Source organism: Cyprinus carpio, chromosome A9 (genome assembly GCF_018340385.1).
Source record: "Cyprinus carpio isolate SPL01 chromosome A9, ASM1834038v1, whole genome shotgun sequence".
Classification (NCBI taxonomy): Eukaryota; Metazoa; Chordata; class Actinopteri; order Cypriniformes; family Cyprinidae; genus Cyprinus; species Cyprinus carpio.
Window position 1 is genome coordinate 23,083,908 of NC_056580.1, and position 27,862 is coordinate 23,111,769.

The window sequence follows — 27,862 nt, forward strand, 5'->3', positions numbered from 1 at the left end:
GGGTGCCTTGAAACCGTCGAGTTCCATGTTTGTATGTTGAAATTGAGAGCAGAGCCGAACTCCATGTTGTGTAAAGTTATCATCTAGGAACTAAACTTTTTATTATTATTTTTATTTTTGTCGTCAGACTTATAAAAGCATAGAGATCACATTCAGCCTCGTATGGTGTCGCATTATGAATGTTCTTAAGCGGTAAAAGGATTTTGGGGGCATTTGCAGGGAGGTTTTTTTTTTCCAATTCAGTTGTAACGTTAGCCAACGGAAAGATTTTAACACGGAAACCCCTTTTAAGTTGCGATTTTACTGGCTTTACGGATCTCATGGACCACCCGTCCTCCTCGATCATAACGCAAGTTAGCAGGGATGAAGAAGCCAGTGCTCCTTTGCGGGACGGAGGTGAGTTGAAAGTTTGAAGTAGGCACATGTGAAACTGATGAGTGCTTGGAGCGCGCGGCCGCTTCATACAAAGTTTAATTCCGTCAAAATACCAAACCAACTCGACTTTATGGAAAACTCTGTGTTGACTCATACATTTCCGCTCATCAAAACACTACAAAAACATGTGATAACCGCTTTCTGAAGGCTGGTGACAGTTGATGCATCTTGAGGATCAGGATCAAGTCTGTTCATTATAATGATACAGTGCAGACCTATCACATAACTTACAGTTAGCTACTTTTGCATGCCATAAACTCGAGTTTAATTGGAAAACAACTTTTCTTTTTCCTGTAAGTGAAGGCTTTGAAGTGGAGGGGGCGTGTCCATGATGACACTCTTCACTGACGTTTAAGGGAAGGCTGTTCTTGATGTTTACTTTGTAGTGTGTGCTCTAGTACATGATCGTCTAACCTGTCATTTTATGCTTATGTGTGCACGAATCTCCTAACGAATGACTCCGGGGTTATCATGAGATAAGATTTAATAAGAGATAAGATTGCATCCTGTAGTCATTTTTGGGAAGACTGCTAGCCTCCCTTGTCTTATCTCGTTCTGTTTATTGTACTGAACTGGTTAAGTTTTGTAGTCATTATTCATGTGGAAAAGATTCATTAAAGAATTAAGAAAGGATGTTTAAAATGGAAATGCTTCATCTGTTAAATTTTGGACACACCTTTGCTTTATTGATGCTGATTTTGTTTTTTTTTACATTTTGCATTAAAGTCATCAAAATTTTGAAATGACAAAAAGGGAAGTGGTGGAATTTTGTAATTCTAACTTCAAGCATTTAAGACTTTAGATTACAAGTTTTTAAGGTCACACGAAATAAATTCAGTGAGCTGTCCAGACTTCTGACTGATGAAATTATCGCAAGGTCATAGATCATCATGTCACAGTGAGCAGTTAGGCCACTATTTGCAGGTCAAAGGTTAGATGAAAAGGGACTATTTAATCAATTATTTGACTTTTCAGGAAAAATAATGCCTACTACAACTTTTTAGGGACACAAAGGTCTCATGTAGCCTTTTCTGATAGTGTATATATATTTAAAAAATAGTAGCTTAGATTAGCACTTCATTTAAACTAGAATTTGGTATAATCAGTAATTATTAATTAATAATTGATTTATATAAAATATTCATTTTAATTCCTTATTATAATGCCTTGTGATATAAAAAGGTTTATAAATAGCAGATAGTTTTTGTTTACAGGCCTGGGTGTTATGCTAAAATGCATGGTTAACACAGCTTTTTTTTTTTCTTACATTAGGATGTGTTCTGCTTAATTGTAGTTTTTTTTTTCAGAGCAAAAAATAACTATACTGCTTTTTTTTTTTTTTACCTTGATTTACAGAAGACACCCACTAAAATGTCATTCAGTCACAGTGTAACAATACTTAATATACCAATAAAAAAATACTTTATATCTTGTTAGGCATATTAAGAACAAGAATCATTAGATGACATAAAAAGATTCTCTAATTAAGGCTCACAGTGTGGCCCCCAAAGACTAATTATAGGTAAAAATTGGTAATATAGTTAATGATAATAGGTAATGATAGGTAAAAATTGATAGCCTGAATTCACTGTAAGTCGCTTAGGATAAAAGCGTCTGCTAAATGCATAAATTTAATTTAATTTAAGTAATTGTAATTTTTTTAATCTGTAACAATCTTTGCCACTGTCTTTCAAATCACTACGTTTTACCCATGTATCATCAAGAAAATGTTAATAATTTAAAATAGAATAAAATTTAACAAGTACACAGGTTAAAATGTTTTTTTTTTTTTTTTTTTTTTTTTTTTTGCATAAATATGTTATGCTGAATGATGATGGAACAGTATTTCACCCATATTTTGACATTGTATTTTCACAAAACACATTTGAAACGTTAAAGGAGATACTTTGCTACTCTAATGATTAAGTGCTGCTTTTAATTTTGCTTGTAATTTACACCAACATTGTTACTTTTTGTATTAAGCTTTGTAGAGTTTAGCAGTTTCTTATGCTTTAACAAAAAGCTGAAATGTTTCAGCAATGTTATAAATGCATTTGAATGAACACAAGCGTGCTTTCTGAATGATGACGACTACAGTAAGAGCCGGGGAGGATCTTCTATCATAGCAGTCAGCCTCACTGCTTGTTTTTCCAACCGCCGTGTTTTTGACCAGCACTCCTTTTTCCCCTCTTGCACACACAGAGATGAAGATGGTTTACAGGCCTGTGTTTTTGTTGAGATTTGATGAAAACCACTCCCTGTAGCAGGTTCAGTACAGTGCACAGACCCTTTCCGTCTGTCTTAGAATTTCATTTTTCTATATTAGTTATCTGTGCTCAAATCAAAAAATCTACTGTTGAAGAAACTGGAATATTTAGTAAGGTGTATTATAGTTGAAAAAGTGTCAAGTCTTTGTGATGTGCCTAGAGAATGTTGCAGAACTAGGTAGTTCAATCTCCAGTTGCCCCATGAATGTTAAGCGAAACAGATTGTTTTGTAAGGCGAAGTATGACGTGGTTGAAAAGGAATCAAGAGCATGTACTGACTGTACAGCCATGTGTGATATTAAGTTTCAGAGTCACTCTTTAAACTCTGAACATCTCTCACAAAACCAGTGATTTTTCCGAGCAGTGTTTTCGACAGTATTGGACTAGAAGTGATTAAAAAAAAACAATCTTGAAAAAAATTGACCTTATGCAAATGAACAGCAATGTGTGGAGTGTGGTATTATATTTGAATGTAGTCAAGATCAAGAAACTGTTTGGACTGTGAGTACATGCACAAGGAAGGATATGGAAAAATATTGTGGCATAAAAAACATGTCAGAAATTGTCTAAATGCAGATTTCACTGAGCACTTCATTTTTTCAAAAGGTTAGAACTTTTGTACCATATATTCTAGAAAAATGAAACTCAGCACATCTGATTACCCTTCTCATGCTGATCTCATTCAATAGCTTACATTAAGACTCCGCCCATTACAGTAGCAGCCATTATGAAAAGTTCTTACAAAAATTGGCTCAGATGATCTTTGGAGTGAGCTGCATAGAAATGACAGAACAGAATTTAGATTTTAATCTTAGTTCAAAAGTTATAGTGTCACAAAATTGTCCACCCAAAATTGGTTCAGAGGCTCTATCTCGGCCTAACTTCTATCAATTTAAATGAAACTTGGTATGCTTCATCAGCACCATGATCTGAGGGTACATGCCAAAGTTGGGAAGAGCGCCACCTACGGGTCATGAGATACCTTTTGAACAGTTTGTCAGAAAATCAAGACCTTGATGTCCATGGATTCCTTGACTCATGACGCATGATACTGCTAGGATCTGATCAACCACCTGTCCGCCATTTTGAAATTAGTCATAAATTGCAATGTCTTTTGAACAATTTTACATATTGGCACAAAAATGGGTGAGGGTCATCAACAGCATGTCCCGGAGGTACCTGAGAAGTTTAAACACAGTGCCACCTAGTGTTCCAGAGATATAAGGAATTTTGAGAAAATGCTTATAACTTTTGAAAGCATTGTTCAGATGTTGTTTTCTCTTTGTCAATACATTACTTGGTTTATGCCAATTCTTACGATATCTCATTTTTCATTTTCCATCGTTTTGTTTGTCCGCCATTTTGTAGTATCACTAGAAATAGTTAAATGATAAAAAGAAAGCTTTAAAAAGATCGCGATCGGTATCAGCAGATACTGCTTTCTGTGATCAGTGATCGGCATCAAAAATCATGAACTCCTAAAAATAGGCCTACAAAGGGGGAAAAAATGCAAAAAACCATGTTCGGTATTCTGCCTTCAGCCCAGTGTTTAATTTTTTTCGGCTTCAGCGAAGAATTTTCATTTCGGTGCATCCCTATGAAAAACAGTTTTTTCGCTACTCCTCCTACAAAATTTTTAGAATCCTGTGTGGCACATAATATCTAGTGCTTTCATATACAAAATCTTAGGAGTGTTTTGTGCTTTTGAAATGCACATTGTAAAGCTTTTGACTGTTAAGTGTGATGTGCTTTGATGAGTTTGCTGTGACTGTTATGCTTGATGTTCTTGCAGTAGCAATGGTTGCTATGCTTGCTGCACCTTCGGGGCTTGGCCCCATATTGCTGCTAGCAGCTATATTTATTATTATTATTATTTTAATATAGTCCTTTTCAGAATAGACTTTTTTTTTTTTTTTACTGCCACTTATTATCAGATTCTTCAGTTACATGGTTGATATGTGGGTTTAGGCCATGCTTGCATGGGTCCCTATTTTGGCCTGTCTGTGAAAAGTGCCGTTTCATGAATCGTGGGAAGACTGAGTAGCTTAAGCTGTGTATGAGTCAGATGATACTTCTGTGGTCTTCAAGGCGAGGACTATCTGTAACGTCTTTTTACACTTTCATTTATAAACCTGATTAGAACTACATGTTTGTTTTGAAAGGGAGATAAGCAAGTTGGACCACATCAAAGTAACTCAATTAGTGCTCTGGCAAGTACTGTAAACATGAAAGCGCCCATCATCATGTGTGAGTCCAGCAGCATGGTCCAGTTCTTCATGTGTGGCTTGTTTCAGCATACCCTGATGCTTATGAGGAATCCCTGGATTTTCTTGTCTTAAGAATCTGTACTCTCAAGTTAGCAGACAATGTTACTGCTTTGAGGTTATGTCGTAATGGTTGTGTTCACAAGTTTTGCACTCTTGAATGCCACTACAAAGTCATAATTACCAGTAGGAAACTGGATGTTTTTGAACACACCTCAAACTCAGAAGTCAGTTTTGAAGGATCATGGTGGAAGCAAATTGGTGTTGTTCATAGTATGTTGTAATTGTTCATGTTGTTCAGTTTTTTTAAAGCACAACAGTAAGGATTTTTTTTTGGCCTTCACAGATTGTTACTTACCTAAATTTAACTTTTTTCCAAAATAATGGCATGATGCAAAACATTGGTGATAGGTTTACAATTTTCAGCTCATTCTTACTAGTGCTTTAAAGGGGTCATGAATTGAGAAATCAACTTTTACTTGAGCTTTTGATATATAAAAGGTCATTGTACTGAAAGAATATCCTGTAAGTTTCAGAACTGAAAGCGTCCTTGTTACTGAAATAAAAGCTTTTATTGACACCAGGCCCAGTGAACGTCAGATCCTGGAATGTGCCTACCTATGATGTAATAGGTTAAACAACACCTCCACAGAAGAATATCAACGCCCAATTCTGTAGCCCCACCCACTTGGTTTGCGGATGACATAGTAGGGAAATGACATAAGTGGCACTAAACCGGATTGAGAAACCAAGTGATAAACATGACGTTGAAGATCGCAAAATATTGTGCAGTGCCTGGTTGTGGAAGAACACCGTCGATGCATAACCTTCCTTAGGTTTCAAATATTAGGAATGGGTGGTTGAACTTTATTTTTAATAAAGTTTCAAGTCAAGTCAAGTCAAGTCAAGTCTGCTTTATTGTCAATTCTTCCACATGTACAGTACATACAGAGAATCGAAATTGCGTTACTCTCAGACCCCCGGTGCATACAGATGCTCACGTGATTAAAACATATCAGTGATTCTTTTGTAAACAAGACACAGGTCGATGCTGGATTTGCAGAGAGACTAAAAAGCACTAATTTGAGATTAAAAAGCAATGCTGTGTCTATATTGGATCCGACAGAAATGGCACAGCACTACATGTACTATGTGTCACTATTGTTTTGTTAGAGATTGCTTGATATGTCCTGATTATGTGTACGTGTCTAACCATGTCACAGAAGGCTCCAACTTTGACATGGCTTGTCAAACAGAAACACAGAAAGTTAGTTTACTATGCAAAACTGTAATCCAATCATAGCAGTGGGCATTTACTTCCAAATTTTAATAGCGAGACACCCATAAAAACCAAGCGTTTCTCTAGCTGGCCTCAAACCGGGGTAGAAGATAGCCTATTACTTAATGATTATTTCATGTTTTTGAATGTAAAAACCACGTGGACATCATAAGTGGACCACAGACAACAGTATAAATAAAAAAAGCCAGTTCATGACCCTTTTAAAGACAATCACAAATTATTCTGTCAATTCTGCCCATAATTTCATCTGTGCTGGCCGACTAGATACATTTAGTTTGTTGACGAGTTTAAATAAGTGTAGTTTGCATCCACAATGTCCAGTGTATCACAGAATTCCAAATTTTTTTATTTTCATGGCATAAAAACACATGCACAAGATAAACAAATATACAATAGGGTAGCTGGCAGACCGGGCCCGGGTCAGTTGGGTCATCCTTACTGTTTTGAGCCCTGGTTTGTATGTATTTTATGTTGTTGATGAAGAATAAAGCTTGTTTTAATTAATAATAAAGCTTGTAACTGGTTTTTGAATTAATTGGATTTTGCAGGAAAACTAAATTTTCCTATCTCTCTCTGGCAGCACAAGAATGATAAATACATAGAAAAACATTTACATGCATGCAGTTGCTTTTATCCAAAGCACCTTACATTGCATCAAGGTCTGTATTTAATCAGTTCATTGGTTTTCTGGGAATCAAACCCATGACAGTGAATAGTGAAAGTGACATGACATACAGCCAAGTATGGTGACCCATACTCAGAATTCGTGCTCTGCATTTAACCCATCCAAAGTGCACACACACAGCAGTGAACACACACACCATGAACACACACCCAGAGCAGTGGGCAGCCATTTGTGCTGCGGCACCCGGGGAGCAGTTGAGGATTCTGTGCCTTGCTCAAGGGCACCTCAGTCGTGGTATTGCCGGCCTGAGACCCGAACCCACAACCTTAGGGTTAGGAGTCAAACTCTCTAAACCATTAGGCCACGACTTCCCCACAAAGTCAATGACCTTGGTGTTTCTAGCATCATTCTCTACTGTTCAATGCCATTTTCAATGCACTTTATTTAAGTAAAATAAATAATAATAAAAGTGGAAAGAAAGTTGCGTGAAACTTCACACGTTTTTTTTTTTTAGATGCAAGTTATGCATCTAAAAAAAAAGAATCCCTTAAAATCAGTGCATGACTGAAGTCTTTTCCTGGATACTGGAGTTAGACTAAACTCTGACTCGGACATGTTGCGTCTAGCCGTACAAACACCCACCCTGCTTGCATAATTCAGTAATTGTATTCTTAACAGCTTGATCTTTGAGCTAAGGATCATTTCAGTACCTGGATTAATATAGGTGCGCTGATTAATGCACCGACATAGAAGATCTGTCACTGGATGATGTTGTTTACTGAGGCTTAGCTTTTGGCGTGACCCTGTGAAAAGCATGCCAAGACATTGTCCAGGACAATCAGATACATTTTCGGCACAGAGACGGAGCACCTGTTCGCCACTTTGTTATAATACTGTATTTTTAGAAAGGCCTATCTTCAAAGCCGTGCCCTATTTTGTTTGGGATTGACAGCTGCCGAGGCTGCATATTGGCATATTGTCTGCTTGCATATGCCAAATATTCCTAATATTTCAAAGGCCTTTTTGTTATTTCCTGTCTTGGAAGGTGTTATGGTCTCAGCAAATTGGGTCAGTGGATGTGGTCAGTAATCAGAATCCCTCCCTGTCTGCACGGCATTGTGGATTATGTCGGCATGGTGTTCCCAAGCCTTCGCCGTTCTTTACCTGTTTTGTTTGCTCCTAGAACATGATCTGCCTGATGGAAGTCAGAGGCGGGACACAAAGAAGGCTCAGTGTGGGCCTTCCATATCCTTGTGGTGGCTCTTACTTCACTTCCTCACACTTCCTGTTCCTATTTTGGTTTGACCGGGCACAGTGCAGCAGAGTTATGGGCCAGAGATATGGCTGCATTCCAGTGAGGGTGCGCGAGAGGGAGACAGGGAGGGAGAGTGAGTTCACAGGGGCCTCCGGAGGGATTCTCATGCTCTCGGAGTTTAATACAAGCGGCAAGACTGTCATTTTACTATCTGCTCTGTTTGTCTTGTGTTGCCTTTCTGGTACTGACCACTTTGTCATTAGGCAGTGGGTGGGTTTGACCCCTTTTAGCTGCTTTTGCATTTGTTGAAAACTGAGATTTAATTAGTTTAATTCAAAACATCAGTCGCAAAAACCTTTATTTATAACATTACTACCAAATACACAACAGTGAAATATATATTTTTTTATTTTCAACAGATACATTATGTATGCATTTTACATGTATACATGCATATTACAATATATATTAAGTTTTTTTTTTAAATATATTAATACTTTTTTTTCAGCAAGGATGCATTAAGTTGATTAAAAATGACTTTAAATACATTTATTATTGTTACAAACTTTCTGTTTCAAATAAATGCTGATCTATTGAACTTTCTCCATCAAAGAATCCTAAAAAAAAAAAAAAAAAAATCACGGTTTATACTAAATCAGTATAGAAGGACTTCTGATGGATCATGTGACACTGAAGACTGGAATAATGGCTGCTAAAAATTCAGTTTCACCATCAAGGGAATAAACTTCTTTTTAAAATATATTAAAATAGGAAACAGTTATTTTTAAATTGTAATATTTACTGTATTTGGCCAAATAAATGCAGCTTCTTTCAAATACATACACACAAAAAAAGAAAGAAAATAAAATCAATAGCCCAAACTTTTGAATGGTAGTAGTGTAAATTTCAAACTGAAAAGTTGATTGCACATGATTTCAGTGATCCTCATATAATTTTCTAGAACGGTTTTTCTTACTGTTTTTTAAATAGTGCTTTGCATGAGTTAAGTAATAAATATATATGTATATACAGCTTATAGTTTTATATAAACAGCTTTACAGATTATAGTTTTTTAAATGTTTAGACTTTTTCCACAACAAATGTTTGCTTTGAAGAAACCATCAAGAAAGTTTTATGGTATTGTTGCAGTACTAATTTGGACATACTGTACCATGATAATACTATGGTATTTCATGTAGTACCATATAAATAACATGATACTTGGATGCAGTAACAATACCACAATATAGATAACACAGTATGTGCAAATTATAATTATGGACTTTTCTGTCTGTAAAATCTGTTCTAATGATCCTTGGTTAACGTTGTAACGTTGTTGTTTATATTGTTGTAGTAATCTTAGATTTTTGGTTTCAAATGTTCATTTAATTGGACAAAATATGCTCTACTTTTGGAAATTATACTTATTAGTTGCAATGATAATATAACTAGTTGGTTTCTATTCAGTTGTGTCAGTATCATTTCTCATTTAAAGGTTCTGGTACCCTCCTATCTGTAGAGTTTGTAGGCACTGATTCCACACTGTCTTAGGTTAGTCTAGATCGCTTCATTGGACTTGTGCAAAGTATGTGCAATGTCACCCAAATTAGCTGCCCTAATTAGCTACCGAGGGGTGGCATGAAACAAGTTGCGAGTTCATAACGTGGGATCGCGTGTCACCATCATAAAGTCAGTCGCTGAGTGGCCTCTGTCCGTCGGGATTGGAATAGCATGGGGACCCTCTTTTAAAGAGACCCAGATAAGCCACCCTTAAGTATCTGGACAGAAACTAAACTGGCTGGGGTGAAAAAGTTGAACCTAATTATCAGGCTCATTATAGAACGCCAAGGAGTCAAGTTTTCCTTATAATTGTCTCTGCTAGATCTGTTTGGTCTTTTTCTGTTTACAGGTTGGGGTTTGTTGCTCCAAGCTAATAGGTTACAGCTTTTCGGTCTTTCATCAAAGTGTCCATCAAGGTATCATATGTACAGCATGAGATAAACATATGGTTGAGCCATTCCCTCCTGTCCCTGCGCTGGGAACACAACAAAGTTTTGTTTTGCGATTCCGTTTATGGTGTGGTCTATATTGGTGTAGAATGCCATCACTAACCACTGTCAACAGCTGCCCGCGCATGCTATTTAAAGCCCTCAGATGTATAATATCAGAGGAGTCAACATGAAGCGATGGATGCGGTTTCTTCACAGTTCCCTTCACCTGCCCTTTTCTTCACATTTGTAAATCTGTCACTCTCGTGTCCTGTGCCGGGATGCAGGTGTGCTCGCTTAGCGATGTATCACTATTATGACCTGTCAGATTCTCTGGATATTTACAGGGGGTCACATGCACGGTTAGCGTGTGTGTGGTATCGTTGACAAGTCAATGTATATTTTGTGTTTGAAGGTCAAGAGACGTGTTTTATATCCCGATGATGGGCTGGCAGCTCACGGCATATATGTTCTTTGGGTTAAGTTTGGTTTTAAGGGCAACTTTTATGTTAAAGGACATGTCAAAATGAAGATAAATCTAACAGGCTAATCTAAATTTAAAACAAAAACTCAGGCTTTAGTTTCTGATCATATTCGTTTACTGTTACAATAATGTGCTTTTAGTATTTCAGTGAAAGTACTGGATGTTTTAACTAACTTGTTTATTATAGCTCGGTTGGATACATGAGCTTTAAGTTTGAATTTTGAATGGCTTGCTAATCTTGGCTGTTGACAGCTGCCTCAGCCGTCTTGGCCGCAGCCTAATTTGTCAAAGATTTTGTCTTGCAAAGTCCAGCTTTCGTCGCTGTTGTTCGCTCTTGTAAGTTGCCCAGGGCTGTGCTGTTGCCCCGAGCCCAACATAGATCCATAATCACGTGGATTCCCTGTAATGTGTCACTATTCACGGATACTGTGTCCCTGTCTGCTGTATTTGGTGACAAATATCTTGCTTATTAGCAAACAGCAGGCATGGTCATTTCAAATAATTTTGTGTTTGTGTACGCTAACACTGATTTTCAAACTATTCGATGCCAAGAACCCCCAAATATGATGATGATACCCTTTGCAAAGCAATTCCCTTAAAATATAGAGGTGGTTATATATTTTCATTAGGGGTGTGCGATAACACGATTATTGATCGTGGATGATTCAAATGTCTCCACAATCTGCTTTTGAAGAAATATCGTAGTATCCTGCTACAGCACACATTTTATTAGTTACAGATCTTTCGCCTCCCCCCAATATACTGTACAAAGTGACATACATTCATAAAACACTCAAGATTTACATATAAACACACTTGGTTATGTCGAAAGTGAAAGTACACAGTTGAAAGAAAAACAGATGCGTGCCTGTATATTAGATGCGTGAAGGTCTTAAAGTGAAAGCAGGCTAATTGTAGTAAACATGCTGCCACTTGTCATTTAAAGGGATACTTCACCCCAAAATTAAAATGCTGTCATTATTTACTCACTCTCATGTGGTCCCAAACCTGTATTAATTTGTGCTGAACACCAAAGAAGATATTTTGAAGAATGTGGGCAAACAAACAGCTGCTAGGAAAAAAAAAACACCATGAAAGTCACTACTGAGGACCAGCAACTGTTTGGTTGCCCACATTCTTCAGAATAACTTTCTGTTCAACAGACTCAAAAGCATTGTTGTCGTATGTCGTATGCTGAAGCTCAGATTCTGGAGTAAGTTTTGGGGAGCTCATGGGTGTGACACACATGTGTTTCCAATTAATAAAAGCTCCACTCCACCCTTTCAGAAATCCATAGACGTTGTTTCATTCTATACAGTTAAAAAAACAGTTATGCAAAGGCTTTCAGTGAAAGATTTTACAACACTGTAAGAAGACTGCTTGTTTTAATCAATATCTCAAAATGTGACTTAGACATGCTTTGGATTTGGTCTTAATTTAAGGTACAGTATATAATTACTAAAATCTTTTTGCAGTATTTTGGCAAGTTTTTGTATCCATTTGTTTTATTCTGATGTTTGCACTCATCTGTATATTTGTAATATAAGACCATTTATTACCGATCATTTATACATGCATAGGAATACAGTCATCTCATAACAAGCGTAAGCTGTCGGAAATAGCCGAGTGTATCATGTATGCAAAGATATATGACGGTGAACAGCAGGGTAGCTGTTGGTGTGATATGATTGCTTCTCGTTTCCCAGGTGCCTCTCCACATGCTGCATCCTCATCGAAGAAACCCCGCAGTCGTGGCATTTTCCACAGTCTCTTCTGCTGCCTTTGTCATGACGAAACGGATCACGTACCTGTCAATAACAACGCCCCGCTGCTGGTGGAAGAGAATGGAACCATCTCAAAAGTAAGAGTTATTTCAGTTTTGGTAACTTCTTATTTTGACATCCCGCTGCCTCTCCACCCTGTACTCTCTAGCGCATTGCTTCCCAAACCTGTCCTGGAGGACCCCCTGCCCTGCACATTTTGTATGACTCCATAATCAGACACACCCAATTTGATTCTTGCAGTCTCTATTAACGAGCTGATGAGTGGAATCAGGCGTGTTAGATAAGGGAGACATACAAAAAGTGCAGGGCATGGGGGCCTCCAGGACAGGTTTGGGAAGCACTGCTCTAGCGTTTCCTGAATACTGGCTAGCTCGTGGTTTACACGGCCGAGAGCCACATGATCAGCTGTGATAGTGAGGAAACCAAAACCTCAAGCTAGCTTTTGCGCAATTCTTTTCCTGTTTACGAGTTGAGTGTACCATGATGAGAATTAATCTCAATTGCGTTCATGTAAAGACCCTAAATACTATCTGTTCTCATAATTCCCAACTAATTGCAAGCCGATATGAAGATATGTAAAAAATGTTGCCACTCATAATTCCATTGAACTAATTATTCAGGGAAAAAAGCATGGCTGTGAACAACTACAAGTAGATCAGGTGTCAAGACGCTGTAGGTGTCGGATTCGGATTTATGCCTTACTTCAGCTTTTTATAGTGATTTGATACACCAAGAGTTATTTGTCACGTCTCTGAAGCACCAAAATAAATTGGTAGGTGTCCTGAAGGCGGGCTGAGTGCAGGGTTCAGTGGAGTCTCAACCCCTCTGTCATGTCAGCGTGCACATTGCTGCTGGTGTCTCAGGCAGGCTGTGGGCTCAACAAACCCCTTCAGCCTTGCGCGGCTCCTCTGCCAATGCAGATCTCTGACTCTCCTTGCAGGCTCCCTGGAGAAAGCAAACCTATGGGAGAATGTTTGGAGTGTTTCCCTTCTTCTGACCTTTGCCAGTGTTTTGAAGAACGGATGTCTTTTGCCGAAAGCAACATTACTAAGTACTTGGAATCCTCTGCCTTTTTTAAAAGCGAGCACTCCGAAGTAAACATGCCAGCTGAACTATGCTTTGGCCATTCTGAGGTCTCTGGACAAGGAGATCCTAAAAAGGAAAACCAGTCTTTGGAACATGCTGCAGAACTGTGCACAGAACAAGAAGCACTTTATGAATCCACAGCACACCAAAACGCCATCGAGGTGAAAGAGGCTGATGGGCTTTGCTTTGAAAATGGTCAAATCAATGGTGAATTTTCATATCGGTCTTGTTCATCTGGATACAGCTCTTTGTTGGACAGCTGCTCTGAGCACAGTGAGTGTTTTGAAATAAGCAGTTCTTCAGTTGACTTGGTTGAAATAAGCCAAAATGCACTTAGCATTGCATTTGAGCGAAGTGATCAAAGTGAGATTTCTGAACATGATGCCGAACAGTTAACTTTATCTGAGATGAGCCTAGATGATTGTGAGTCTTTTCAACAAGATGATGCAGAACAACAACATGATGCAGAACAGATCATTTTAACTGAGATGAGACTAGGTAGTTGTGACTCTTTTGAACAACATGATGCAGTACAGTTAAACTCATTTGAGATGAGATCAGACTTTTGTGTGTTTAATCTGCAAGATGATGTAGAACCGGTAAAGTTTAGCCCAGAATGTTTTCACCATGATAATACGGAAGAAATCATTTCGTCCGAGATGAGCCTAGATGATTGTAAACCTTTACCACAAGATGATGCAGAACTAGTAACGGAGGGAGATCTTTGTGATTCCTTTCCACAAGTTGATGTTGAGTCCTTACAATTAGATCCGTCAGATCATGAAATGCTTTCTGAATATGATGGAGAATATCAGGAACAGTACAGCAAGTGTGAAAACAGCAGTCCTGATGACAGTATATCTGATCAAAATGGTGTAGTTGAACTAGATTCTGAAGACTGCGAGACATCTAAACAGGCTGAACCTAACAATCAGAACAAGCTTGATAAATACCATGCCACACATTTTGAATCCCCTGAACTGTGTCAGGACTCTAAAGAAAGTAAGCCATCTGACCACTGTGTGTCCCTTGAGCACACACAGCTTACTGGGCAAATGGACACCGCTGATGACAGAGTTCTGCTAAACAGCCTAGATGATTGGACTTGTTCATCTGAGACCTTTGATTGTAGTTGGACCTTTGACTCCCCAACTAAAGGGCATCAAGACTGTAACCGACTCTCTGAGCACAGCGAATCCTCTGTATGTTTTAAGGTTTTAGAGCAATGCACAAGCTGTGGAACGTACTTTGAGAAATGTTATGTGCGTGAACAGTGCACTCCCACTGTGCCCACTGACCATTCTGAGGGCTCACATCAGAGCAGACTAGCAGAAGAGTCTTCAAGAACACACAGCTCTGTCTTTCACATCCCTGAAGTAACCAAAGAAAATTTGCCTAATCATAGCAGCAGAACTGAGGTTAGGAAACCATCTCAGTCCGATGCCATATTTTCTGGATCAATGGAAACCTTTGAGGCTCGGTGGCTTTCTCAGTTTCTTACTGATCTTTTGAGGCATAATAAGGAGACTTCAAGTCTTGCTGCTGAAATGAGTGAGTCAAATAGAGAGGTAGAAACCCCTGAAGTCATAGATTGCAAGCGTGAAGTTCAAGCTTTGGATATCTGTAGGAAGCTCTGTAAAAAGTGTGATGAGTTGGAGAACGGGAAACGTTGTAATGATGAAACTCCTCGATCTTTTCAACTTGATGAGGAGGAGGTAAAGTTTGAACACCACTCGAATGTGGACATCTCCCTGGATGCAGTGACCACAGCAGCAGGTTCTTCAGATGAGTCGAGCGAGGAGGAGTATGGTGACTGCATGGATGGTAAAAGTCAAGGTAGCTCTGAAACTGAATCATTCAAAAGTTTTGTTGAGTCAGAATCGTTTGAAATCTTCTCAGATCAACCATGTGATAAGGAAAATCTTACAGAGGATGATGAGTCCTTGATTCAAATCCTACAGCCAGATGAGTACCCTGATGAAGGTAAGGATAAGATAAGATATACACAGCAAATGTTAGGTGCTTGTGAAGAAGCGTGTGAGATTGATTCTGAGCGACAAGTGACAGGAAAGGAAAGCAGTAAAACGTATGCTGAAGCTGTAGCTGTTGGACTCAACCTGGGTCAGATCCATGAATGTGCCAAAACAGATGAGGTCCTTGAAGCTGTAGATTATGGGCCTGGTTTTATGGATGAATGCTTCTTGTATTCTGAGGGCAGGTATGATGAACTTTGCCACAAAAATGAAGCGGTCATTGAACCCCATGTAGATATGGATGTGCAAGTGTCCTGTGTTGCAGCTGTTCAAGCTTATGGACTTGAAGAAGTGGTTGAAAATGCTTTCGACAGTATATCTGATGATTCCACGGGATTGTGTGCTGTGAAGGACACATTTCAAGGAGCTGATACTTCAGAATCTCCTGTTGAAGAAAGTACATTGTCGGAAACTGAGGTCAGTCAGGGTTTAACTGAAAATTACACTTCCGAGATCACAGAAAATGTACAAGATCTCAGTCCTGTGGTTGAAATCGATGAAATCAAGGAGACACACTCTGACTTTGATGAAACTGAGGGGGCTCATGGACCTTGTTGTGGAGAGATTGAAACTACCGAAGATGAAGAAACAAACCTTTTTGACTTTGAGGATGTTGTAGGAAATTCTGGGGAACATGAAGAAGGTAAAGAAACCCCAACTGCTGATCAGCTGGTCTCTTGTGCCTTTGGGGAGCAGTCAAACGCAGAGACTGGCACTCTTTGTGTATCAGATGGTCAGCAAGAGGCCAACACCGAGCCAAAAGACCCCTGTGGGCTTCTTGATCCTCCTGGAACAGATGGTCTGTCTGAGCAGCACCAGAAAAATGAAAAATTAGAGGAACTTGTACATCAAGTTGCAAGAAATGAAGCATCTGAACAAGACACGTCATTTAAGTCCGACCAAAAAAACATTGAACAGAGTCATTCTTATGAGGAGAGTGATGTATCTGAAGATGAAGAGTACCCAGAGGACTGTGATTGTGAATTCTGTCTTCCGCCCATAGATCAGGTACCTTTTTCTTAGGGGAGACACTTGCTAATTGAGTTTAGGAGTTTAAAGCATGTTTTGAAAAGTCTGTATGCATGAATCTGATCGTTCAATGTCAAAACATTTTGCTTGTAAAAGAATACAATTAGTCTGTTCTGAGTTGCCAGACATTCTTGCCATCTCTGTTTTTACTTCGTAATGAATTCCGGAAGAGCCTGCAGGTCTTGAGATGTTCATTCTGTAAACGTAGGACAGAGTCGATTTCAGACTGTGTGTGCACTGTGTACTTTTCGATGAAAAATTGGTTGGCCAGCAGCTTTGGTATCCCACCCAAGCTGCAGACAGTCATTTGATCTTCCTCTGCTTATGGAATGCTAGTGCTAAAAGAGCTACCTCATGCCCCCTTATGGATACTCATGTCTATAACTAATACACCCTGTTTGGGTTGGGCTCTGTGACCAAAGTCTAATCATGGTGTATTTGCATATTAATTGTGCACTTTGAATTACCATTGTGTACGAAATGTGCTATATAAATAAACTTGCCTTGCCTTGCCTTACTGTGCAAAAGTTTGGAGTCAGTAAAAAAAAAAATGCAGATCCCAAATTTTGAATGGTAGTGTATATATCCTAGTTTTATTTATATATATATATATATATATATATATATATATATATATATATATATATATATATATATATATAAAATGTATATTTTTTATAATTGTATGATTTATTTTTTTCCCTTGAAGTTCAATGGAAAAACCATTTGAATCCAAAAAATAAAAAATAAATAAAAAATGAAATCACTGTGCTCAACCGAACTGATACATAGGGTGCTTATATCAGTAAAAATCATAATTACTTCAAATGAAAAAAGCAGGATCCGCACTCAAACTCAAACCTAATCAATGATTTTTAGATTTTTATTGCACAAAAAGCACAAATGGAACATTAGGAACATCAAACGTTTATTTATTTATCTATTTTGTTTTTATTTATTTTATCATTTGGTAATGACTTTTTAATAGTCCAGTGAATTAAATATATTTTTTCTATTTATTTTTTCTATATTTATCTGTATTTTTTGGAACAACAAATGAAAGTGTGACATAGGCTAATACCTGGGTTAAAACAAAGAACTCAAACAGTTAAACTAGTGTTAAAATGTGTATTTCTATTTAATTCTCTTGAAATTGTGGACACATCATGCTTAGTGTTTTACATTTTTCCATGTGACTTTATACCGGTCACATTTTTACACTGGACTTAATAGCTCTAAATGATGTGAAGCAACCCTGTCCCTCAACAGATACTTGGGCAAACGTATAGAATTTCAAATGAAATCTTTACCAGTTGACACACACCAGCAAGCCCTACATATTTTATCCATAAAACTAGGTTTCTTGTCTACTAACAGACTAAGATACATAATATAAGATGCAAACATCCAAAACATAAATTGTTTTGTATAGCTAACATGCAATTTCAGTCTTCATTTGTATGATAATGTCTTTGACATAAGAAGTTATACTATAAAATAGCTTGTTGTTGTAAATGCCAACTTAGCTACTTATTTACCAGTGTCCTTTAAATGTTTATTACAGGTCCCAGCCAAACCACTTCTTCCACAGATAAAGTCTAAAGATATAGGGAAGATCTGTGTAGTCATTGATCTGGATGAAACACTAGTCCACAGTTCATTCAAGGTAAGTCAGTGTGTTGAGCCCTGTTTTTCCATCACTTTATGTCTGGCGGCGGGTGTGAATTAACTATGTCACATGTGCTGTTGGCATCCCAACTAATCATATCATGGATATGGGATACACTTGACTCAAATGTTATAGATAGATATTTAACACCATTGCATGCATTCACATCACAAACTTTAAAGCTGAATTGTCATTTATCTGATGTTCTCCGGTTTGAAGGGATAGTTTACCTAAAAAGGAAAATTCTGTCATTGACTCACTCATCGTCATGTTGTTCCAAACCTGTAAGACTTGCTTTCTTCTGCAGTACTCAAAAGAAATATTTAGAAGAATGTTTCAGTGTTTCTTGTCTATGCAATGATAGTCAGTTGGCTCCAGGGTTGGTTTGCTTTGGACACCACCGACTTTAATTATATGGACAAAAACAGTAGAAACATTGTTCAAAATATCACTGCAGAAGACAGCAAGTCTTACAGGTTTGACATAAAGGTGAGTAATTTCATTTCGGATTTAACTATCCCTTTAATGTGCATAGACAACTCTGAAAAGTTTACAAACCAAGCATCAACCTCCCACTCTCTCTGGTAAAGCCAATATGGAAGTGATTTAAACTGTAATTCGTCAACTGGCCACTAGAGGCTGGCTCCAAAAGGGAGTCAATCCCATAGACTCCCCATGTTAAAATGGCCAACTTTACAGCAGAAAAAAAACATGTTTATGGCCTGGTTCAAAAAATGATTTTGGTCTATAAAGCTAATTTTGCCCTTCATGACAGCTGTGAGGGGGGTGAATTTTTTTATAACTCATCCGTTTAAATTATATTAAGCCTTAAAGTTTGGCATAATTAAGGGCGTGGCCACTTGAGTGACAGGTGGATTACCGCTGCTGACACTGCCGTCGAGCTAGTTGGGCGTGGCTTCAGCAAGCAGCTCCCGCCTTTTTGCCCATTTTCGATTATGCGGCAGTGACGCGCTGCCAAGATGGCGACGGCCTGCTCCGCTCACTTTGAGCTTAAGAAACTGCGGGTGACATCACAGACACTACGTCCATGTTTTTATACAGTCTATAGCTGTGTCTCATTTAGAAGGCTGCGTCCTCCGGAGGTCGAATCCTCTGTAGGATGCGTATACGAAGTGTCCTCAACCTAGAATTAAACGAGATGGCCTTTGAAAGACTGGCGGAAAAGGAAACAGGAAGTATCGCGTTGCTATGCCAACATGTTTAGAGCATGTTGCGCTCTCACACTATACTTAAATGAAGGAAATTATTTTACATTTGAAAAGTAATTAAAAAAATGCTTTTATTTGTTTTATTTTGTTCAACTTTTGAGGAGCTACAGTGTATGTACAAAATACTTAAGTTAAAGAAAAAAGAAGAGGATATTTAGGAAAAAGTTAATCCGTTTTTATCTTTAGGCGATTTAAGGTAACGTTACGTTAAGTTGTAAACCACATCTGCGCTCGTGTTTACATCTGCTGACCCTGGCATTTTTTCAAATTAATGACAGTTGTTTACGGCGACGCAAGGAATTGTGGGTTATCTGTAGCAGCGAAGGATACACCTTATGCATCCTCAAAATTGCTGTGAAAGAAAGGCGCATTTGAAGGTCACATTCAGAGTGTCCTACTTGCTTTTTTGAAATGAGACCGCCTCGATGACATATGCAGCCTTCGAATGCGACCTCCAGAGGGCGCAGCCTTCTAAATGAGACACAGCTTATGGTACAAACTGTGGCTCTGTGATGCGTTCATTCTATCATGTTTGTTTGAGCTGCCTGACCAGCAGCAAACTCAACCAATGGCGTTAGTTTGAGACCGGACTTTCCGTTTGTTAAACCAATGGCGGATGATGGGAGGGTTCAGGAAACGTTTGTAGAAAAACAATACAATATTTTTGTTTTTTTTAAATACAAATTGACAGTGGTGCAGAATGTTTTGCTGATTGTGCCAGTGTAAATACAAGTAAGCTTATTTGACTAGAGAAAGTGTAGTAAGCTTCTTTTGGTTAAATGAATCTGTCTAATGGTCCCTTTACTGTTTGTTTTTTACACACATGCACTTTTCCGGAGAAATGCGGCATTCACTGATTTGACTCTTTATGGAAGAATGTTTTTCTCCTGCTGCATGACATCATTAATGTGCTATGTCCACAATTTGGGAATGCCAGGAAGAAAAGGAATGTTTTCTTTTCAGGAGTGTTAGCACCGACACTGTTCTAATGACTTTGACCTACTTGCAATCAGAAAGTGAACTTTAAGTATATTGAGTTTATTAAATATAAGCTGTTTGTTTAAAAGTAGTTCATCCAAAAATATCAATTCTGTTATTATTTATTTCCCCCTTATGTTTTAAATCTACACGTTGTTGTTATTTTACTTATTGTGGAACACAAAAGGAGAATTACACTTTGTACTGAGCAACAGGTCAGAGTAACCACAAACTCCAAAAGGACCAAAAAAACAACACCACATCAACACATTAGTCTGATATTTATTTATGACTTCAATGTCAGTCTGTTCTTCACAAAAACATCATGGTTTTAAAAGACAGAGAATGTACTGCAAAGTTGTATGGCAAATTTTATGGCCTTTTTTTCATGTTTGGGGTGAACTTTTCCTTTTAAAGTCCGAAGTAAAACAAGTGTGATCTTTTAGCACAAGACAGCATGATGTTACATCATGCCACATCTGTGAATGTAGGTCACGCTGTCCTGACATCTCTATAACACATAAACGTGATTATCTTAACATTTGAGATTGAGTTTCTAGGCCTATCTAAAGAGCACTCTCAGGGTCTGTGGCAATGTTCTGAATAATGACTGGAGCCTGCTGGGTCTTTCATGTTCACTAACATCTTGTCAGTCATTGATCCAGCCACCTGCAATATATATTTAACATATGTTGCGACAGTTCAGTTTTATTGTTTGTTTTTTTTTCTTCCCAGCCGGTAAACAATGCTGACTTTATCATTCCAGTGGAAATTGATGGAACAGTACATCAGGTGAGCGTAACCTGTTCTCATACAAGGATGTTCATAAATAATTAAGGAGTTGGAAGTTAGGCTGTGAAATTAAATTGTTAGCCGTAAGCCTGCACAATTAACTGGGGAAAAAAGATCAAGATTATAACTGCTGTTTCAATAACGAAAGATGCCCATTTTGATGCCAATATCCTAGAAATATGACATCCTGAAGAACCTTTCTTGAAAGAAAAAGTGTGTATATATTTTTTAAATAATTTGGTCTTATATTCTTACTGTATTGAAGCCAAAGTAAACCAAAATATTATCTGGAAAATATACATTTTTCTACCAACTTGTAGAGGTAATGTTACTACGTGTGTTTTTTTTGTTTTATTTTTTTTTTCACATTTTCCACAGACCCCCTATAACCCTTTTGCTGACTCCTTGGTGTTCCCAGACTCCAGGTTGAAAGCCCTGAATTACAGCGTTCAATCAAAATAATGTATTTACATGTTTTGGCAGTGGATGAGAATTGCAGCCAATCATAGCCCATTATACGCATGAATGCAGTGGTGACTCATAAGGTTTTAAATAAGTCTGTAAGCCTGTCATTACTCATCCTAATTGGACAAACTTTTAAGTATCACTTCTGTTCTCAGTGTGTGAAACTGATAATCTGCAGTAAAAGCTTTGTTGATTATAATGTGAGCATTGTCATGTTTTCCATTTACTTGCTTCCTGCACACAAACATAAAAATGGCGTGCAGTTGTCCCGCACAGAATAAGTATTTAATTTTCATTAGAACAGAACAATGGTGATAGAATATCAAGAAAAATCATGCAGTCCAAGTTAACCTGTGACCTCTATTTGTCTGTCTACTGTTGCGCAGTGTTGAACTACACGAACTTTATCTCTTGTTTACGTATTGCCATTTAAGTTGGCTGTGCTACCTGACAGTATCGTTGCCATCTCCGCTGATGGGTCAGAGCAGCAGGTGGCTATTTCTGAGTCCTGACGAAATGGAGAAACCCTGACTGGCTTCTGAGAAGTCACTGGCCATCAATCTCTCCTCAGAGTGTGTCTATTGCTCTCTTGGGCTGTGACAGTATTGTGCCTTGGCCCTTTAAAGGCCAACAGTCCCAGTTACACCATAAGACTGAAGACTGAAGACCGATAAGGCTTTGGCCTGTTTCAAGTAATCCAGGATAGGCTTGTAATGTCAGGAAAGCCTATTCGGGATGACTTGGTTCAGGAATGAGACCACCAGCTTCATAAACAAGCTTGGCTGACCTAGTTGTTAGAGTAAAACAACCCGTTTTATTGCTGCTCTTAAAACAGGGTTTATCGTTCTATGATCACATAAAACTCATCGTTATATGAAGCATCATATCAAAATGCAAGCTAATATAAATCTTATTTATTTAGTAATATATCATAATGAATGTGACCAGTTTTTCACATATGCTGGGTTTCCCCCTTCGGATAGTTGCTGAATTGAATCCATTGCAGTAATGACTCATATTTGAACTGTTTTTCCTCTGTCTGCCTTCTGAATGTAGGTGTATGTGTTGAAGAGACCTCATGTTGACGAGTTTCTCAAACGGATGGGTGAACTGTTCGAGTGTGTGTTATTCACTGCAAGCTTAGCCAAGGTAAGAAATGCAAAAGGATTTTGCACCATGCAAGGTATTAAGCAATAAGTTTATTAATAAATAGGATTTAACATTACTTACTGTACAGTATGTATCAGATTTAAAGATGGCTACAGGGTTCCCACAGCTGTGGAAAACATTTAATTAATTTAAAATGGATGTTTTCAGGTCTGGATTTTTTTTTTCTCTTGGTGAGCTTAATAAATTGATTTGGGAGCAACAGTGTGCGACTTTAGTGTCTGTTTTCCTATTTATTATTTATTTACTTTTTTAAATACGAATCCTTATTTTCATCTATCATCTCTCTCTCTCTCTCTCTCTCTCTCTCTCTCTCTCTCTCTCTCTCTCTCTCTCTCTCTCTCTCTCTCTCTCTCTCTCTCTATATATATATATATATATATATATATATATATATATATATATATATATATATATATATATATATATATGAGGTATAAGGATTATTTGGGAGCAACAGTATGCCGACTTTGCTGCTATTTTATTGTATTTAGTCGTTCCAGTACTATATATACACCTTTAATTGAGGATTATTTATAGAAATGTTTTCTTCATCCAGTAATCACAGACTACTTAAGACTCATGTAATTTCATGGGTGTGGAAGTCCTATATTTTAGAAAAGTGTTCACAGGTTTTGTTCTTGATCCTGGCACTGTTTTTGCCCCTCTGTCTAACCGTGCCTGTCACATTCTGTTTTTCTAGTATGCTGATCCCGTCTCGGATCTGCTGGACAAGTGGGGAGCTTTCCGAAGCCGTCTTTTCCGGGAATCTTGTGTGTTCCACCGTGGAAATTATGTCAAGGACCTAAGCCGTCTAGGCAGGGATCTTAACAAAGTCATCATTGTGGACAACTCGCCAGCCTCCTACATCTTCCACCCAGACAATGCTGTACGTTACTGCCTTTCTTTGTTCTTTTGCGCATATAACTGCTTTGGGTCTCATGATATATTATGCACAGTGCTTAGCCTGCTAAACCTCGTGTGAGTTTATTTGTTAGTTGCTTGTCGCTTTGTCCCAGTATTCATATTAGTTTTAACAGACACTCTTCTCTCTTATGTTTAGGTACCTGTTGCCTCCTGGTTTGATGACATGTCTGACACAGAGCTGCTGGATCTCATCCCTTTCTTTGAGAGACTGAGTAAAGTGGATAATGTCTACACTGTGCTGAAGCAGCAGAGGACTACTAGCTAGCACAACACTAAGGGCAGCTGTCACTATGGGGCCAGGGAGGCCGCTGGGCTTGGAGCAGCACACTTCTTCCCCCTAACAGGACCAGCCACTAGCTCAGTCCTCATCACCTACCCAGAATTCCATTCATATGATGTTTGATAGAGAAAAAGAAGTTGAATGACACAACTGTGAAGGACTGCTTTAGCTATTACATGCATTCAATAAGAAGCTGATTGTTTAAACACTCAGTTGCGTGAATCTCAGGAAAGCAGGCAAGACCATATTTCACCCTGAAAAATCAATTAATAGAAATGATTTTTTCTTAAAGGAAATGAAAGAGATGCTTTTTTGCCTTTGTGACATTATTTTGACAATTAAGCACAATCCCTCTTTTTTTTTTTTTCATAATGCAAAAATTCTAACTTATATTTACTGTAATGTGTAAAAATATATATATATTATTTAAATTGTATTTATATATTATGGTTGTATTTGTTGTACTGCCTTTAATTTATGCTTGTTTATACGAAACATACTGTATTACAGTAATCTAATTTTAAATAATAATGGAAATTAAAAAAAAAAAGCTAAAGCAAAATGTCCAGACGTATTATGGTAATAATGAGGGACAAATTGTTTAATTGTCATCAAATTAATTTCACAATGCAAAAAAAAAAAAAAAAGATAAAATATGCTTTGTTTTCTATATGCAAATATCATTTTATATTTATTTTACTTTTGATTTTAGGGGGCAATGTGGCCTGGGCATGTTTTCGTGCCATTCACCCAAAAACGTGTTATTCCTTCTTTGCAACTCTTTCCTTTTTATGGTTGAGGGAAGCCCTGTTAAAATGAAGTTGATTGTCCTCTTTGGTTGGTGATTTGAGAAGATCAGTTTTTTTTTTTTAAGAAAATGACTTCCTCTTCTTGGGTTTATATCTTGAGTTAAACTCCCTCATTCCTTGCGTTTATTGAGTTTACTTCAAGATCTTACTTAAAGTGAGGACAAAACCATGAATGGCAATCACATGGAATAATATGCTGTTTTTTTTTTTTATCTAGCCAACTTTATTGGACTCTAAAACAAGCTTTCATTATCCCTTTTTTTTTTTTTTTTTTTTTCAAAAATCATGTTTTTATTTTCCTTCTCCAATTCCTCAATCAAAATTTGAAGAAGACTAATGATGCAATCAGCCCGCACTTGAAATTCACAAAGCAACAGATGTAAGAAAGGGAAACTGGCCCAGCACTTCTTGTGTCACACGGCCCGTTTTCACTCAGAAGGTTACGCTCATGCACCTTTTGAATACAGTATGCTTTATTTTGTCTAATGCCAGGTCATTCACCTTGGCCTTAAAATTACTGTAGCAAAAATTCATCAGACAATATCAAAGTGGTCTTATTTACAAAATCAGTTTGTCTAATACTGTATAGTTTTAAATTCATAATGCAATTTGTGTGTTTATATTAATCAAAACAAGTAAAGAATACTGGAATCAAACCTTGATTTGTCAGTGGAAGCAGATGTTCGACTCGTAATGCCTTAACTCTCCATTAGATCACTAAGCTGTCAGATGGTTCATTGAGAAAGTGATTTGGGCATGCCATACTGTGGACTGGAGAGCCCCTGTTAATGTGCAGCTGACATGCCTTCTTGTTAGATGCCATTTAATATGGATGGTTTTCCTTATGGGGATTGTATACTTGCTCAGAAGTTGATTGTTTTGCAAGTGCCAATATTGATGTTTCGAGACATAATGGTGATGTTCATGTGTCCAGGAGAGAGTGTAAAGGTGATGTTATAATTTTTAATACTGTTTTTTTTTTTTTTTTTGTCCATTTTTCAGTGTTTGACTTTTTAAATAGATTCGGTGATGGCGAAACATTTGTCATCTCTCTATATTTGTGATATTAATGAAAATAGTGCTGTGCCATGGAGAATTATTATTATTATTTTTTTGTTATTCATAAAAGTTTAAAGAGCAGCTTGAGTGAAATTTGATTCTTAAAAAGCACAATTGATTTTTCTCTTTTGTACTTGAATCAAACCCTGTATTATATTTCTGGTATTATTTCCAATAGTATTGGATGTGCATTTACATGGTTTGTATATACGTTATTTGTGTATACATTTCAAAATAATCAATGTCAGTCATTCAAAGTGTTACTAATGTCATGACAAAAGAAATTATGCAACTTCAATGAACTTCAGCCTAAATTGAATAGGTAGGTGAGCACATAAGAGTCTTTCAATGTTGGAAACTGATGTTGCGGTAGAGAACATGTTATTGAATTGCATGTCTGACTTGGTACGTTCTCCGAGGTCTGACTGTTCATCAATCTCAGTAGGACTTCTCACACTAGTCTGCTTATGCAACAGGACCAACCCAGGCCCATGTTTTTCTGAGGTTATGTAATCGTCTTGGTAGGGCTTGTATGCCGCCTTTTCAATATTCTCACAGAGGCCACAAATGCACTTCTCTTAATGAGTAATTACTGAATCTGAAACGTGTTAATGTCTCTCTGATCTCCTGAACAAAAATATGATAGTGGTAAGGCTTCACTTGTAGTTTTATAAATTGTTTCGTTTTTATTAACTGCCATAAGTACTGTAAGTAATCAGTTTTCTCATAGTAGCCGATTTTAACATGCTCTACAGCAAGTCTTTTTATAGGTACTCTAGGCATTATTAAGATAAATGAAGACTAGAGTTAATGCCTGAAGGAAACTAAGGTTGGGCCAATCTTAAATTTATTTGACCGCTAATGGCTCCCTCTAGAGTCACATATAGAGATATTTTTTACAACAATGATGTAATGTGCTATACAAATAATCTTTAACCAAATGTTATTACATTTAAACAGACAAACCAATATTTAATTTCAAGTCAGTGTGAAAATATCACTTAATTAAGAGCCATCACTAAGTCACTATTTTTGGATACAGTGGTTCACTCTTTTGTACCTTAAAGGTACATATTAGTACTCTAAACGTACATATTAATACAAAAGTGTATATATTACCTTAAGGTACCGCTGAAATGACCGTTTTGTCTTTTTTCCTGAAACTGGAGAACGCTTTACTTCATGCAAAGATGCTTGTTGTTTCTAAACTTTTATTTAATGCTGTCTAATCAACAGCCTTTTTCTAAAACTTCGTATTGTTCTGTGATGTTGTAGGCTGTCTATGTAGTATGTACAGTAATTTAAAAACTGGTTAGGACAAAAACTGACGCCCCGTTCCAACGACAAAGCGACGTGATCCCATTCATTTTCAATGGAGAGCTGACGACTTCCGGCGACACGAGAGAGTTGGCGACTAAATGAATGCGTGAGTCACGCGACAAAAAATGTGATTGCGTTTTCTAAAGATATGTCCAGATGTGCAGTCTAGTCAGTAACATTAAAGCGACAGCACTAGGAACGTCCACAAGCGTCTTCACAGTAACGTTACAGAGTCTAGCGACCTTTTATCGCGTCGAAGATACCTTTTTACCGCGTGTGGCGGCGTCGCGACGCCTGAAGTTCGAACACGGAACGGTTATAGAGGTTAGTTTACCAAATTAAGTCAAAGTTAGTGAAAACTACTTGGTTGTGACCTGTTTTCATACAGTCTATGGTTGTGACCTGTTAATCTTAAAGGAATAGTTCACACTAAAATACACACGCTTCTCAAGCCATTACAAACCACTTCATTAAGATCACTCTTTTATCATACTGTTTCTTTCTGTTAAACACTAGAGAGGGCACTGGTACATTTTGCGTTTCCAAAGAAAGTCAGAAATACAGGTTTAAAGACTGAATATAGGTTAACTTTCATTTCTGGATTGCAGTACCAATAG

General features: G+C 37.6%; 1 protein-coding gene across 2 annotated transcripts; it reads left to right on the forward strand.

Moving 5' to 3' along the window:
* The first annotated feature begins 6 nt into the window (after window positions 1-6).
* Window positions 7-25,140, forward strand: LOC109096062 (carboxy-terminal domain RNA polymerase II polypeptide A small phosphatase 1-like). Of its 2 annotated transcripts, XM_019109737.2 has the most exons (7): window positions 7-396; window positions 12,325-12,479; window positions 18,115-18,216; window positions 21,162-21,218; window positions 22,740-22,832; window positions 23,554-23,739; window positions 23,914-25,140. In XM_019109737.2, the coding sequence occupies exons 1-7, from the start codon at window positions 180-182 to the stop codon at window positions 24,040-24,042; spliced, it is 939 nt and encodes a 312-aa protein (XP_018965282.2). In that variant the 5' UTR covers window positions 7-179; the 3' UTR covers window positions 24,043-25,140. The 2 variants fall into 2 exon arrangements, with proteins under 2 accessions (XP_018965282.2, XP_042620426.1); XM_042764492.1 differs by lacking the exons at window positions 7-396; window positions 12,325-12,479 and adding an exon at window positions 12,696-16,529.
* The last annotated feature ends 2,722 nt before the right edge of the window (window positions 25,141-27,862 follow it).

Excerpts from the sequence above, each read along its gene's own strand:
- LOC109096062 (XM_042764492.1), top strand. The coding sequence starts at position 13,233 with ATGTCAGCGTGCACATTGCTGCTGGTGTCTCAGGCAGGCTGTGGGCTC. Across the intron at positions 16,530-18,114 it reads GTCTTCCGCCCATAGATCAG|GTCCCAGCCAAACCACTTCT; the intron begins GTACCTTTTTCT and ends TGTTTATTACAG. Across the intron at positions 22,833-23,553 it reads TCACTGCAAGCTTAGCCAAG|TATGCTGATCCCGTCTCGGA; the intron begins GTAAGAAATGCA and ends CTGTTTTTCTAG.